The following is a 17,003-nucleotide window of genomic DNA, read 5'->3' on the forward strand; positions in this document are numbered from 1 at the left end:
TGAAATTTCTATTTTCTTTTTTTGACAAAATTTTGTAGGCAATTGCCTTTTAGGTTTACCCCAAAGGAATTTTAAAGAACGTTTTCTATTTAAAGTTATCTCTCAATAGTTTCCATTGGTTTTTCAGGAGACAATGGTCCCTTTTTATCTCCTTTACCACCTCCTGACCTGTACAGCCATCAATTGTCACAGAATATCAAACATCACATCACAACAATGTCTTCTGATATTTTTATTGGTGAATTTATACAGATATAGGAACCATCACCGAGATTTACTGATATATTCTTTATATGATATGGAATATATAATACACTATAAAGAGAAGAAATATAAAAGATTCTAAAATCTAAATCTATCAGATAATAATCCATCATCCTGGCTCCTGTTATGTGTCATTTGTTGTATATTTGTTATATAGGTGAGTGCCGTCTATTCTTCTCTGTTATCAGATACTTTAGGACAAGACGTTTGTTACATTGTCATCACCTGAGCTGCTGAAAGTCACACACGACCCATCACAGCGCGGGGTCCAAATATCACTGAGCAGGACCAGATACATCAGAGGTTCTATAACTTGTCATACAAATACCCCGAGAGGAGCTTCTCACTAACCAGAGAGACTAAGAACAATGGTTTAATACTGATCCAAAAATGGTAAAGTAAACTCTATAGGAATATATGAAACATCATAATAAATGAGAAATGTGTATTAAGCCTGAAACATGTGCTAGAACACCTATGCCACCACAAAAACAAATGACCAAACAATGACCAAAGACACTCAACTCAGGTATGAATGGGACCTTACAGAGGATTCTGGATCTGAGAGGAGTCCTCCTTTATACCGTCACACTTTATCATTGTAAGCCCCAATCACACGTGAACGCAGCGTATGGAAGCCATTTTGAGGGGATTTTTTTTTCTTGTGTTCTTCTCATGTTTTAGGAGTGAAGTGCCACCAGAAGCTTCTGTGGGGTAGAATTGTGTGTTTTTTTGGGTCGAAAAATGTGTGTATCATATGTTTTTACACGTTCCCATCAAAGTCAATGGGGCCAATGACAGCAAAACCATGACATCACTATGACATCACCATGACATCACAAATAGAGATACCTAACAAATATTATCTCTGATCTTATCACATACCGTGTTTCCCCGAAAATAGGACACCGTCTTCAAGAAGACACACTATGGCTTATTTTCAGGGGATGTCTTATTTTTATTAAGCAGCAGCTTTACTGGTGTTTCTGGGGGGGTGAGAGACCCACAGACTGTTGCTGGTTGGTGCCGGGGGAGAGAGACCCCACGGTGCTGAGTAAAACGGCAGCCACAGCTTTACTTCTTCCCCTGAGGACACACAATACCTAAAGCAGAGCGTCCTGCTCCTCACTTCACTGAGGAGACTTTCACTTTCTATGTCTCCCTCTATTCCTCAGCTTGCAGAGCGCACAGAACGACCGGGACCTGACAGGGGGAGCCGACCCTGTTGATGGAGCTGCCCGCACCTCTCCGGTCACCTCCGAGATGGCAGCTGTCACGATGGGGCAGATGAGAAGGGCTGCCCATCTTCTTTACCACTCCGCGCGGGGACGCTGCATAGCCACGCCTATCACTAGGTCTTATTTTCGGGGTAGGGCTTATATTGCGCAAATGCTTAGAAATCCTGCTACGGCTTATTTTATGGGTATGTCTTATTTTTGGGGGAAACACGGTAATATAATGTGATCTGCACATCTCTATCTCTCCTCATTGCTCGGTGGTCTGATTTTTGCCTATAACATGGAAAGTAACATTTACTTTGGGTCTCAAGTCTACAAAGTGGCTGAAAGGAAAGTTCTCTGTGTTGCCCTTATCGGCCAATCAGATGTCAGGCATTATGTTTTTAGTAATAGTTGGAGAATAAAAAGAAGAATGTGATTGGTTGTTATGTGAAAAGCAGACAGATCACCCCTCAGACATATCTATACACGACTGTCTGTTATATAAGGATCTTCCATTTTAATCTATCCAACATTCATATACACATCAGTATGGACAACTCTCCACCATGTCCTATAATGTACAACCATCTCCTACAAATGTCAGGAGAAGCTGAACTCCAGACAGGTGTAAAACACCAACACCCTATAATCTGTTTATGTATTCATTCATTCATGAAATGTATTTTTATTCAGAACAACCAGAAATACCTGAACCCGTCCTGATATTACCTCAACTTATCTCCTGTACAGCAGAACTCAGACTGGGAGAGGGAGGGGCAGCACTCTGAGCCAATCGTGGCCCTGTTACCTTAAACAGAGCTGTCAGACACCTACATGTACATGCTCACAGGAGGAGAAGGCAGAGTGATGACTTCATCAGTGTGAGCTATATCACTGTAGACTAAGCTGTATTATTTAACTGCAGTAGAGAAAAGTGAGGTCACCTGGATGGGCTGTCTGGCAGTGGTGCCGAGATCACAAACTGGTTAAACTCAATAAAAAAATCCTATAAAACATTTCATGTATTTATATTTCAGATTTATATTCAGCTGTTGGCCTGGAGTTCATCTTTGACAAACAGAAAACCTAAATCACACTGTAAAGTATCTGATCCACTATATCACCTTCATTATAAATATATTCACTTCTAATAAATGATTAAATCATTTCCATGACAAAAATTGCCTAATTTATCAAAGTATTAATAATAAATGATTATATGTTACAGAAAAATCAAGTCAAGTATACATTCGTTCTTCATAAGCAGCAAACAATCCCCCACTGACCTCTGTAGCTGCACACACTGGGGAGGAATTCATTCCCAAAGCTCCCAGCAGAAGCATTGAAATCTTAGTCCAAAGACTCGTACACACGATCAGATTTCCATCGGACAAATCCGGGGAATTTTGTGCGAAGGGCGTTGGCCGTGAACTTTTTCTGCATACAGACGGCAGAACTTTGTCAGCCAACATACACGAAACGATGTGGTTTTTCTGCTCTTTAGCGCCTCCCTTTGGGCAACTTCTGCTAATGTTGTCTTATGGTTAGCATTGGTTCGGATTATCCATTTAGTCGTACTTTAAGTCTCTCCCCACATGTCTCTGATTTCTAAACCTAAACGTATCTAAACTCAAAACTGTTCATAGTATTAGATATAGGGGTGAATGGTTAGAACCTCTGTCTGGTTTTTATTGCTGTCTCCCCCCCCCTGTAGAGATTCTCTCTGTTTATTTCTCCTGGTGACCCCTGACATAGAAAGTGCTGGAAATCAGATATTTCCTAACTTGGAACAGGAAATGAGAAGAAATCTTCCCATGGGGACATGTGTTCCGGTGACACCGATCGAAGAGGAGAATTCCTCTGACCTTGGAGAGATTTCCTCTCACTTCTTGTGTCTCTGGGAACAGGAAGTGAAAAGGAATCTCCCCAATTGGGGCACAGGCAGTAAAAAAAACTGACCGGGGTTCTAACCCTTCTCTACTCTATCAAAACTAAAAAAAAAAAAGATTGTCTTTATATATATTTGAAACAAAATCAGAAAATAAACACTTCAAAATGCTAAACCTAACACTAAACGCATCCTCAAACCTTAAAGTATAACAAAAGGCAAAACCTTTTTTGTTCTTTTTGGACAGAGTGAGAGATAGAGATAAAGTAAGAATCACCCCTGTCAGTTTTTGTTGGGGAGATTTCCCTTCACTTCCTGTCCCATAGCCAAACAGGAAATGAGAGGAAATCCTTCCAAAGTGAGGATCCTGGGGTGTCACCAGAACTAGTGTCCCCAATGGAAGATTTCCCCTTTAATCCTGTTCTGGTGACAACCCAGAATTAGTTATTTTCTTTCACTCTCTGTGATATCAATAAAACAGGACAAATAGAGAGGGTGAGTCTCCCTAATGGTGGCACAGACAGCAATAAAAATCTGACAGGGGCTCTACGCCTTCCACACTCTATTTAAAATTTAAATAAAAAGTTTTTCCTTTTATTTATATATTTTTTAAACACTTTAAATGAATCTTTAATATCTTTAAATGTAACCTTTAACCTTAACATAACCCCTAAAGCTGGCCATACACTATACAATCTGATTGTACAACCTGTTTTAGATTTACCATCAACTATGTAGTGCCAGTAGTTGCCTGGATACAATATGAATGGATAATGTATGGGTGTTATATTTTTGGTAAATGTAAAGCTGACCATACACTATACAACCGAATCTCCTTCATCTTTACCAAAACGATGTCATATAAAGATAAACAGTGCTTTAAATTAGTTAAAAATCAGACAGGCCCGTATACAACATAGCTGATGGTAGATCTAAAGGAGATTGTACAATCAGATTGTATGGTGTATGGTCAGCTGAACACTAAATAAACCCCCAAAATCCCCCCATTTGATTATTGGATGTGGAAGTGATGGAGGAGACTCTCCTTTGCTGAGATCTTCCAGATCCACCGATTGAAGAAATACGTTATCTGTACAAACTGTGTCATCCTATGAACCAGATTGACATTTCTCACCAGATTTCACCAGATTCAGCTCAGATTTCCTGTAATATGATCATTTTACACGTCTCCTGACCTCCCACAGATCTTTATACGACCTTTTCCTACACATAGATGTAACCCAGCATGGAGGGGCTCAGTGAAGGTGGTGGTGAAGGTGTGGAGGTGTCGGATCGGGTCACACACATCATAAAAGGACAGCCGCCCGGCCTCATAATCCAGAGAGATCCTGACTCTGTTACTGGAGGGATTGGGAGATATTCTGATCCGTTTACTGTCATGTCTTACATAACACAGACCACTATACCTGTACAAACACCAGGACTTGTTATTATCTCCAATCCCTGCCTGATCTCCTTCTCCTCCTCCTCTCCTCTCCATACTGGGATAACACATCCCGACTCTGTAATTTTCTGACTCACTGACATTCACTTCCCAGTAATGTCGCCCCGAGGAAAATCTCTGACTGCTTAATACCTGGACCCATGACTGAAATCTCTCCGATGTTTCTGGACGATTCTGCTCTATATCTGACCAGCATACAGTTTTCATGTCATCTGATATCTGTAGATTATTATGAGCTGTGTTCACATCCAGTAATATGTCTGAAGCTTCCGGTATATAGAAGAATACATTTACCCCTTTTATCATATCAGATAACCCTCTGTGTAATGTGTGTGAGATTCCAGCCACATCCAGATCCTCTCCATCATGGAGGAGTCTATCATGTCTCTCTCTGTCCTCATCATCTCCCTCCTCAGTATCACACAAGTCCCCTGTGTCTGATTCCTGTAGGACAGTCAGTGGGTCAGTCATGTTACACAGCTCCTCAATGTCCTCCATCTTCCTGGACAGATCCTCCTTCTTTATTTCCAGCTGATGGATCAGATCAGACAATGAGATCCGCTCTTCCTGGCTGGAGATGTTCCTCAGGACTCTCTTCTCCAGGTCCTCCAGATGTCTCCTGAGCTCTATGAACAGGGCAGTGACTCTCTCTGTTAGACCAGCTGATTTTTCTTGTACTTTTCTCCTGCGATCCTGCAGACTCTGGACTCTTTTCTCCGTCTCCTCTCTCTCTGTCATCAGTTTCTGCAGAACATTTCTCAGTTCCTGTTTCTTCTTCTCAGAGGCCTCATCCAGAGTCTCCACCTTGTGTCCCCGGTGTTCTCCAGCCAAACTGCAGGACACACAGATACAGGCAGAGTCCTCAGTGCGGTAATATTTAAGAAGTTCTCTATGGATGGAGCATTTTCTGCTCTCCATGGAAGTGGTGGGATCAGTTAGGACATGTTCTGGTGACTTGCTGTGGATTTTCAGGTGATTATCACACAGAGAAGCTTCACACATCAGACAGGATTTTACAGCAGGTACAGGAGAGTGAATACATTGTGTACAGAAGATTCCAGTCTTCTTCTGATCTGGATGAGTAGATGGGAAAGCCTCCACTATGTTACGTAGTGTTATGTTCCTGTGCAGTACAGGCCGATCCCGGAACTTTTCTCTGCACTGAGGACATGAATAACCTCCAGATCCCTCTTCATCCAGCACACGATCAATACAGACCCGGCAGAAGTTGTGTCCACAGCTCAGTATTACAGGATCCTTATAGATTTCCAGACAGATGGAACAGTCCAGCTCTTGTCTCACATCAGCAGACGCCATTACTGACAGCAGAAGAGAGAAATGAAAGTGAAAGTCTCCGACACTCAGAAACCAGAGGACACGTCTCACATTTCTCAGCACAGGGTGGGGCTGATCTGATCTTCTAACTGATATCTGCAGGAAGTATGTGAACAAAGTGAAGGTCTATAAGATGAAGTGATATTTATGTACACGGGAGTGTTCTGGTCACATGCTGTAGTGACTGTTAAGCCTCGTACACACGATCAGATTTCCATCGGAGAAATCCATGGAATTTTGTGCGAAGGGCATTGGCTGTGAACTTGTTCTGCATACAGACGGCAGAACTTTTTCAGCCAACATACACAAAACTACGTGGTTTTTCAGCTCTTTAGCGCCTCCCTTTGGGCAACTTCTGCAAATGTTGTCTTATGGTTAGCATTGGTTCGGAGCATGCGTGTTTGTACTTTGGATTTTTTTCAGACGGACTTGTGTACACACGATCGGATAATCCGACAAGACACATTTGTTGTCGGAAAATTTGAAAGCATGCTATAAAACATTTGTTGTCGGAAATTCCGACAACAATTGTCAGATGGAGAGTACAAACGGTCGGATTATCCAACAAAACTCTGCCATCACACATTTGTTGTCGGAAAATCCGATTGTGTGTATGAGGCTTTAGACTTGTTTGCATTTTTTGGAAATAAGGACTTCAGACAAAACCAACACTGAGTTAGTAATGCCGTGCCAATAGCTGGTTACAAGTTAATGTGTTTTAGATGTTCTGTGCAAAACAAAATATTTTTCAGAGTTGAAGGATAAATTCACTTTTAACCTGTTGCCAACCAACTCCCCTTTCCTCACGCCGATACAGCGTGTGTGGAGAGAAGAGAAGTCGGAGGGCCAACTGTGAGTTTTTGCTGTTATATCTGTGCGCAGCAGTGCCCTATAGCACCACCTGTGCCACCTCAGTGCCAATACAGTGCCAAATCAGTGCCACCTGGGACGCTACAGTGCCACCAGTGACACATCAGTGCCACCTGTGCCCATCAGTGCCACTACAGTGCCCATCTGTGATATCGGTGCTACTACAGTGCCACCAGTGTCATGTCAGTGCCACATCAGTGCCACTACAGTGCTCATCTGTGTCAACAGTGCCACACCAGTGCCACGTCAGTACCACCTGTGCCACATCAGTGCCACTACAGAGCTCATCTGTGCCCTACAGTGCCATCTGTGCCATTACACTTCCCATCAGTGCTACATTTGTGCAACTACAGTGCTCATCAGTGCCACCCTATCAGTAAATCCTCATCAGCGCCCGTCAGTGCCGGCTCATCAGTGCACATCTGCGGCAGCTAATCAGTGCAGCAGCAGTACATTAGTGCACATCAGTGCAACCTCATCAGTGCACCCATCAGTGCACATCAGTGGCAGCTAATCAGTGCAGCCGCAGTGCATTAGTGCACATCAGTGCAACCTCATCAGTGCACATAAGTGCACCCTCATCAGCACCCATTAGTGTGCCCTCATCAACACTCTCATCAGCACCCAGCAGTGCACCCCCATCAGCACCCATCAGTGCACCCATCAGTGCAGCCTCATTAGCAGTCATCAGTGCACCCTCATCAGCACCCATCAGTGCAGCCTCATTAGAACACACTCATCAGCACCCATCAGTGCAGCCACATCTGTCCTAGTGTCCCTATCTCACCACAGCCCACAGTCACCAGTATGGCAAAAAAAAAATTCCCAGTGAGGAAGCATACCATCTTTTTAGCCTGAGCGACGAGAGCAGCAGAGAGCTCTCTGAGTCTGTGTCCAATTCTGATTTAGCATATGAACCCGTTTTAAGCAGTGGGTCTGCTACAAAATCTGAGCCAATGAAAAGAAGGCGTTCTGGCTGCATCAGCCTCCTACAAGTAGAGAAGTGGCATCCACCTCGAGCGCAGTGCCCACCACCTCGAGCGCAGTGCCCGCCACCTCGAGCGCAGTGCCATCCACCTCAAGCGCAGTGCCATCCACAAGAAATTGAGTACCACTGCAGCAAAGACCAAGCACTAATGGGGTGTCATCTCAGCCCCAAAGGGTTAGGACCCATGCCAGCCTTCTCTATGGCCTTTAAAACCCTCTGTGGCTTTCCCCCAATTCAGGAGCACCAAACCTCCCCCCTTTCACCGCCCAGCCAGGTATCCAGGTGAAAACCGATCATTTTGCCCTTATAGATTTTAAATAAAATTTTTACTGAAGACCTACTATTTTCCATCGTGGCCCAGTGCAACCTCTATGCACAATTGTTCATAGCAAGCAACCCTGGTTCTAGTTATGCCCATCCCTTCGAGTTGAGAGAACTTACTGTGGGGGAATTAAAAAAAAAAATTTAGGCCAACTTTCAACATGGGACTAAAAAAAAAAAAATATATATATATATATATATATATATATATATATATATATATATACTCCTATTGGTCCACCAACCCCATCCACCACATGCCAATTTTCTCATCCATTATGCCAAAGTCAAGATACATTATGATTATGCGGTTCCTCCACTATAATGACAACACTCCTGATGTCCTCCCCGAAATGACCCATCTTATGACAAATTATTTAAAATTCGGCCACTTCTAAATGTTTTGTCTGAATAATTCCCCCAGTTATATACCCCTGACCAGAATATCTCTGTGGATGAGTCCCTAGTCAAATTCAAAGGCAGGCTGGGCTTCAAATAGTTTATCTCCAGCAAAAGGGCCGATATGGGGTTAAGCTGTATAAACTTTGTGACCGAACCACGGGGTAAATCTACGCCTTCCTGGTGTACAAAGGGAAGGACTCCCAACTGCATCCGCCTGAATGCCCAGAGTACATTGGAGCCAGCGGAAAAGTTTTCTGGGAGCAAGTCTATCCACTCCTTGGAAAGGGATACTATTTATATGTGGATAATTTTTATACATCTTCATCGGAGGAAGACCCCAACATGTGGTACAGTGAGAGTTAATAGGAAGGGCTTCCCGCAAAGGCTCGTTAATGAAAGGCTACAATGAGGGGCAGATTCCAGAGTCTAGTCTCGGGAGGGGCACTGCCAGAAAATAAGGTGTTGCTTACAGAACTGTATTTAACATATCATACAGTCCTAACCTTGTTTAAAACAGTAACACTTTTATCATTCCAGATTAGATTATTACATTACAAACAGACAGGATAAGTTTAACCACATATAACTTTATTATTACAAAGATCATAAGCAGTTTGTATACTTATAACAGAATATTCCCAGACAAAATATTCACAAACAATATAAAATTATGTGTTAAAAAAAATGGAGCAGAGTCCAAACATTATCACTCTCCCAGGGGCGGACTGACAACTCATGGGGCCCCTGGGCAATAGGAGATTATGGGGCCCCCAGGCTTAGAGATGGCCATCATGCGACAGCCATCTTTTTTTGACGCAACATGAATGTGGGCATACCCACTGAGGGGAGGGGCACCAAGCTCGGCGACATGCTGAGTGGCAGGAGACTTAGAGCTGGTGACCCAGTAAATTCACCAGGAACCTCTCATGGGCACCTTAACAGCATCATGGGCCTTTGGGCAAAATACTGCACTGGGACCCCTACCAGGGAGATGATGACCTGCGGCATACATAGTGCACCATGGCAAACAATGGGCATGACCAGTGGGAGAGTGTTAAAAGAGGATTGAACAGAGAGGCAGTGCCTATGGTGGCAGAGAGGGAGGTGGAAGTGGTCAAGAAAGATATTGTCGAGAGGGGGGAGGAGGAACTGACTGGGATGGACGTGCAGTCAGTTTGCTCCCCTGGCCCAAGCAATTAGCTGCAGCAAGTCTTAATGATTCCCTAGACACTCCCGATCCTCCCATACAGCATGCTGCTCAATCAATCCCCTAAATCAGCTGCTTCTGCTTCTAATGTCTTCGTATGGGGCTTAACGGGAGCACTACTGAATCTGGAAACCCCTGGTGAGCTAGGGCGATCGCCTGGAGACCCTGCGGGGTATACGGGTGGTGAGGACGGAAGGAGGAGGTGGTGAGAGTGAGCGGTCGGATCCGAACCCCACCGGGAAAGCACGAGTAGAGCCGAGTACCGCCGAGTCCCGTCGAACTCCATCGAGTTCCATCGAGCTCAGTCAGATATACGGGGGGAGTTGAACCTCACGGACCGAGCGGAGAGAGGGACAGCGTGTCCATACGGAATCGAGTCCCACGGAGAGCAGTGGGGAGGTTACCTTGTAATAGGCTGAACCCTGTAATATTTCTCAAGGAGCCTTCATATCTGCTGCGGGGAGTAGTGTGGTTTTTCCCGGGTGCATATAGGGATTACCACCAACACTTCCAAGAGGTATGAGACCCGGTTAAAACAAAAGGTAAAAGGCGGCTTTTATATATAAATATCTGATGAACGTTTTTCTGGATTAGATTCAGCATATAAAGTAAAGCAATAACACTTGTGCTCTAACAGACCCTAGATGGAGGCTATATAGATCAGTGGAAATAAGGTTTAATGGAAATATTAACATATGTATAAAGGTTGATGAAACTTTTGAAAATACAGGACTGTATATAAGGATAATAACATCAACGGAAACCAAATTTCTGCTCCATGTTGAAGTAAGAAGGGGGTATATGTGAGAGCTATACTCCCTTATTGTTAAATATTCTAAGTAGAATATGCCTCCTAAAAGCACGCATACCCAGAAAACAAAAATAGATCATCAGGGGGGACAACTAAGAATCCCCACAAACCTGCATCAGCACAAAAGTCTGATATTAAAGGTTTTTTCCAACAATCACAAGATCAACAAAACAGCTCTACTTTAACTGAACTAAATTTTTCATCTCCAGCTAGAGAAATAGAGCATAGAACAAGTAACAGCCCCAGAGAAAACACACACCATCTTATGATGGATATGGAGGGAGCAGAAGGTGGTCCCATATGGGATCTACAGGCATATATAAAAACTCTACCAACTAGAGAAGATATGGACAAATATATACACAGACTGGAATCCTCATATAAGTCTGAATTACAAACATTGAAATCATCGCTGACTGACACACAAAATAGGATCACAGACATGGACACTAAAATGGCAGCTATGGATCAAAAATTGTTATTACTAGAAGAGAAAAAGTTAGAACACGATCGATATTTAAGCTATATAATAAATACCACGGATGACCTCGAAAATAGAAGTAGACGAAACAATATAAGAGTTAGAGGTCTTCCAGAGACTGTGAATGCAGAAAATCTTAAGAAAACTCTCCAAGGTATATTTAACTCATTGCTACAATGTCCAAGTGTGACTGAACTCGAGATCGACAGAGTCCACAGAATCCAAGGTCTTAAAGTCTATGATTCAGGAAAACCTAGAGACGTGATATGTAGAGTGCATTTCTTTCAGGTCAAAGAAAGCATTATGGCAGTGGCACGGCGACATCGGGATTTTGAATATGAGGGTGCCCAGATTATATTTTTGCAGGACTTGTCAAAGTATACGTTGATAAGAAGAAAAGCAGTGAAACCATTATTGGATATGTTAAGGGAAAGGGAAATCCTATATAGAGGGGGTTTTCCCTTCCAGATCATTGTTCATCAAAATGGCCAAAAGATGATTTTTCTAGATATTGATGATCTTCCAGAATTTTTGAGTCATTTGCAACTGCCTTTGATCGATTTGCCGGCTTGGCCACATCTATATCAGGGATTGGATCGGAGACAATATAGAGGAAGATAGAAGGCAGTGGTGGTGGGAGGGAGGAATGGGGGCGTCCCTTTTTTTTTTTTTTTTTTTTTTTCTCTTTTTCTTTTTTTTGCACTCTAGGAATAAGTATGTGATTGAGATTAATCATAAGTTATATGTTAAAAATATGTTTTTGATAATTTTTTTATATTTGGCACTAAGGCTATATGGGATATAGCTGCTATGTATATGTACCAACACTAGATAGTTGAATAGCACATAAACTCACTAGGTTTGGTAGGGGTTTGTGTTTTTTTTTTTTAATAAGTATGAGATTGTTCATATGTTAGATGTTAAAAGTATATTTTCGATAATTTTTTTTTCACTTGGCACTACTGATACATAACGATATAAGGGTTATATTAGATATCTGATTGGCACTAAAAACGAATTACAGGGTAAGGGTTTGGGGGCGGGTTTTTTTTTTTTTTCTCTTGCACTTTAGGAATAAGTAGGAGATTGATCATATGTTATATGCTAAAAGTATGTGTTACATTTGGCACTATTGATACACGAGGGGTTATGTATAGGTACCAATAATAAATATCTGATTAGCACTAATGGTGGCTTCACTAGGGATGAGATTGGGGGGAGGGGTTTTTATTTTTTTTTTATTTTTTTTTTTCTTGCACTTTAGGAATAAGTAGGAGATTGATCATATGTTATATGCTAAAAGTATGTTTTACATGTGGCACTACTTACACACGAGGGGTTATGTATAGGCACCAATATTAGATATTTGATTGGCACTAATGGTGGTTTCACTTGGGAAGGGATTGGGGGGAGGGGTTTTTGTTGTTTTTTTTTTTTTTTACTATACCAACACACTATAAATTTGGTGCATGTATAATAATATGATAAACGTATTATATCCTTTTTTTTTTGTATAATGGTAAATAGAATCTTGTTGGTTATAGGGGGGGAGTGGGGAAATGGTTATTCTGTGAGACTTCAGAACAATAAGGGACATGTGACTTGTTGATTTATTATATATTCCTGGTTACTTGATGAGATTGTAGGGTTTAGGAAGGAAAATACATATTAATTCATGTTTCCCCACCCTCTCCCTATTCCTTTTTTTTTTGTTTGTTTGGAATCATTCTTTATTTTATAAAATCAAATATCGCCTGGGCCAGGCACGTTCAATCCTGGGAGGATCCCCTCTCATTCCCCAATTTAGGGAACTTACTTAGTAAGGTCAGACTCAAAGGAGTCGAGTAGGTAGTGAGTGGATAGGTTTGTGTGTTTGGATTGAGTGGTGTGAGTGAGTGTTAGTTTTTTTTTGTTTGTTTTTTATGGACTCAATAAAAATATGCTCTTATAACGTCAGAGGTTTTAACTCAGCGGCAAAGAGGTAGCAGGTTCTATACTCTTTCCATAAACAAAAAGTGGGTGTGGTCTTTTTTCAAGAGACCCACTTTCGGGTAGATCATGTAACTAATCTACAAAAGGGATATTATAATACATGGTATCATAATTCCTTTGCATATTCAAAATCGAGAGGAGTTTCCATAGCGATACATAAGTCATTACCACATCAGATATTGGAAGAGTGGAGGAATAGAGATGGTAGAGCAATATTTCTTAAACTCCTTATATATGGTAAGAAATATACATTCATTAATATATATTTACCTAATCAGGGACAGTCTAGAATAGGAACACAATTGATAACAGATCTTATGGAAAAAAGCGGAAGGGATCACGATAATAGGCGGAGACTTTAATTTTATTCTTGATAATGATAGGGACACTACAGCGACCTCAGTAACACAGAAGGCTAAGGACAAAAGAAAATTTAAGGAAATGATGGCTAAACACCAATTGGTTGATATATGGAGGGCGCTTCATCCCCTCGAAAGGGATTATACATTCCATTCTAAAGTTCATGATACATATCATAGACTTGATTTCTTTCTGATAAATCAGTTGGGAGTAGCTGTGACGTCTTCCTCTGAAATAGGTAGTGCCGTATGGTCAGATCATGCGCCAATATTTCTGGTAATTGCTATTTCTAAAGGGAGTGGTACAAGAGGTACTTGGAAATTAAATGATAATCTATTATATGATGAGGTATGCGTTTCAGAGGAAAAGATGGCAATAATGAATTTCTCTAAAGATCATATAAACGATACTACTTCCCTACCGATTCAATGGGAAGCACTGAAATGTGTAGTTCGTGGCTTATTTATAAAACATGGGGCTAGATTAAAAAAGTAAAAGGGAATAGAGTGACCCAACTTTTGAAGGAGATACCAAAATTGGAAATTCAACATAAACAAAATCCACTTAGAGAAAAATTATTAGAATTAACAGAAAGGAAAACAGAACTACAAAATTTACTAAATGAACAGACACTACATATTAGAGACAAAAACCGTACGTTATACTATCAGCATGGTAATAAACCTGGTAAACTTTTGGCAAGAGCTTTACGTCATCGAGCACATCATCAATTGTTAAGATTAAGACAGAAAATGATGAGACGATTTATGACCCAAAAGGTATCCTAAAAACATTCCAGACTTTTTACAATAGTCTATATACCGTATTTATCGGCGTATAACACGCACAGGGGTATAACACGCACATTCATTTTAAGAGGGAAGTTTCAGGAAAAAAATCTTACATTTTAAATAAGGAACAAAATAAGGGTCAGTGCCCATCTGTAGGCTCACCAGTGCCATCAATGCAGCCTGATCAATGCCCATCTGCAGCCTCACCATTGCCATCAATGCATCAGCTTCACCAATGCCTTCAATGCAGCAGCCTCATCATTGCCATCAATGCATCAGCTTCACCAATGCCTTCAATGCAGCAGCCTCACCATTGCCATCAGTGCAGCAGCCTCACCATTGCCTTCAATGCAGTAGCCTCACCATCAATGCAGCAGCCTCACCAATGCCTTCAATGCAGCAGCCTCACCATTGCCATCAGTGCTGTCTGATCGATGCCCATCTACAGCCTAGAGGGGAAAGGGAGGGGGGTGGGACGAGCACCGACAGATTACATACAGTGAGAATTTCCTATGATAGACAGAACAGTGGTCCAATGGTGGCCCAGGAGACAAGACTTCCTATTACAGAGGATGCCAAGTAAACAGGAGATTCTCACTGTATGTAATCTGACGGTGCTCATCCTGCCCCCTCCCTGTCCCCTCCGAGGCAGCTAAAATTGAAGTATTGGCGTATAACACGCACACACTATTTGCACCTGGTTTTCTTGATGAAAAAGTGAGTGTTATACGCCAATAAATACAGTAATTTACCAAACCAATTAGCAAATAGTGATCCTGAAAGATTTCAACAAAATACACATCGATATATAAAAGATACGGCTTTAACCATCATTGGCAACAGCAGAAATAGAACAGCTAGAACAAGAATTTTCAGAGGTAGAAATGCAAAAAGTAATTGATTCATTAGTGCCAGGAAAAAGTCCAGGCCCGGATGGTTTTACTCCTTGGTTCTATAAAATATTTAAAGAAGTCTTAACTACTATTATCAAGCGAACTTTCAATTCAGTATCTACCTCTCTACCTTTTGTCTCGCATAGTATGCAGGCATATATCTCACTTATACCTAAGCCGGAAAAAGATCATTCTATTTGTGGTAACTATAGACCAATCTCTTTGACTAATACTGATATTAGACTATATTCGAAGATTATCGCCAACAGACTTACTCCAATAATACCAGCACATATACACTTAAACCAGGTGGGATTTATAAAGGGACGAGAGGCGAGGGATAACACTCTAAAAACATTGACACTGATGGAGTATGCCCAGAGAGGCTCCATTCCTTCCTGCCTGTTGGCAGTAGATGCCGACAAAGCATTTGACAGGGTGGGATGGAGCTTTCTCAAAGAGACATTAAAGCAGTGGGGGCTTGGTCCTCTACTGTTGGATAAAATAATGGCTCTATATCACAACCCTGTGGCTAGAATACGGACAAATGGTGACTTATCTGATATAGTCCATATCACTAATGGAACTCGACAGGGATGTCCATTATTCCCAATTTTATATATATTAGTTATGGAACACCTTTTAATAGCAATTCGGAATAATAATGACATAAAAGGCATTAGGGTAGGGGAGATAGAGTATAAAATGTCAGTATATGCAGACGACTTGTTATTATACATTACAAATCTGTTGGTGACAATACCAAACCTAATAGCAGAATTCAAAAGATTTGGCGACTTGAGTAATTTTAAAGTGAATTATAATAAATCTGAGGCTTTAAATATTTCTCTGCTAAATGCTATGGTTGAGCTTCTTAAAAAAAACTTTCCTTTTAAATGGCAGGCAGAGGCAATCAAATACCTTGGAACCTTTATCCCTAGAGAGATGAATAGGTTACAGGAATTTAATTATCTCCCATTAGTACGCAAAATAACAAAGACATTACAACACTATGACAAGGGGACCTTTTCCTGGATGGGTAGGATAAATATTATAAAAATGGATATACTGCCCAAAATTATATATATATTTCAGACAATACCCATATATCCTTCAATAAACTTATTGAATCAATTTCGTAAAGTTATAGGAAGTTTCATTTGGGCAAATAAGAGTGCCAGAATTAATAGAAAAACACTATATAGGCTAAAAAAAGACGGAGGACTAGCTTTCCCAGATATATCGGTATATCTTAAATCAATATTTATAACCAGGATTGTGGATTGGTTCCATAACATAGACTGTAAACAATGGGTAAAACTGGAGGAAGAAGTCACAGATATAAAACTGAAATCATTACCATGGATTAAGAAGGAATGTAGACCCCGGGATGGGGATATGCCCTCCTTGGTAGTAACAACCTTGAAAGTGTGGGACGATTTGATAAAAAGGGGGATAGGATCTACATTGAGAGGTCCAATGACCCTCCTCTTTAGCAACCCGGAATTCCCACTTGCATTTAAAGCCAAGACCTTTCTTAAATGGCAGAGGCAGGATGATACGAGAATAGTAGAAACGATGGATGGAAATAGACTCCCCCCATTAGATGCCTTTGGTATCGAACATAAAAAGAAATGGATGCAATATGGGCAACTCCAACAATACATTTCTTCTTTGATGAAAGAGTCCGTATTAAATAGACCATTGATAGGGTT

At 41.2% G+C, this 17,003-nt stretch overlaps 2 protein-coding genes across 2 annotated transcripts in view; both read right to left on the bottom strand.

Moving 5' to 3' along the window:
- Positions 1 to 214: 214 nt before the first annotated feature.
- Positions 215 to 6,405, bottom strand: LOC141145589 (E3 ubiquitin/ISG15 ligase TRIM25-like). Its single transcript, XM_073632415.1, has one exon. It carries the CDS (start codon positions 6,152 to 6,154, stop codon positions 4,553 to 4,555), a length of 1,602 nt encoding a protein of 533 aa, XP_073488516.1. The 5' UTR covers positions 6,155 to 6,405; the 3' UTR covers positions 215 to 4,552.
- LOC141145590 (E3 ubiquitin-protein ligase TRIM39-like) overlaps positions 215 to 17,003 on the bottom strand; it is a 278,243-nt gene continuing 261,454 nt past the window's right edge. Inside the window, exon 2 of the mRNA XM_073632417.1 lies at positions 215 to 3,369. The gene's annotated coding sequence lies outside the window, so the exon portion shown is untranslated. The remainder of the gene's footprint in view (positions 3,370 to 17,003) is intronic.

Source organism: Aquarana catesbeiana, linkage group LG05 (assembly GCF_042186555.1).
Source record: "Aquarana catesbeiana isolate 2022-GZ linkage group LG05, ASM4218655v1, whole genome shotgun sequence".
NCBI classification, from domain to species: domain Eukaryota; kingdom Metazoa; phylum Chordata; class Amphibia; order Anura; family Ranidae; genus Aquarana; species Aquarana catesbeiana.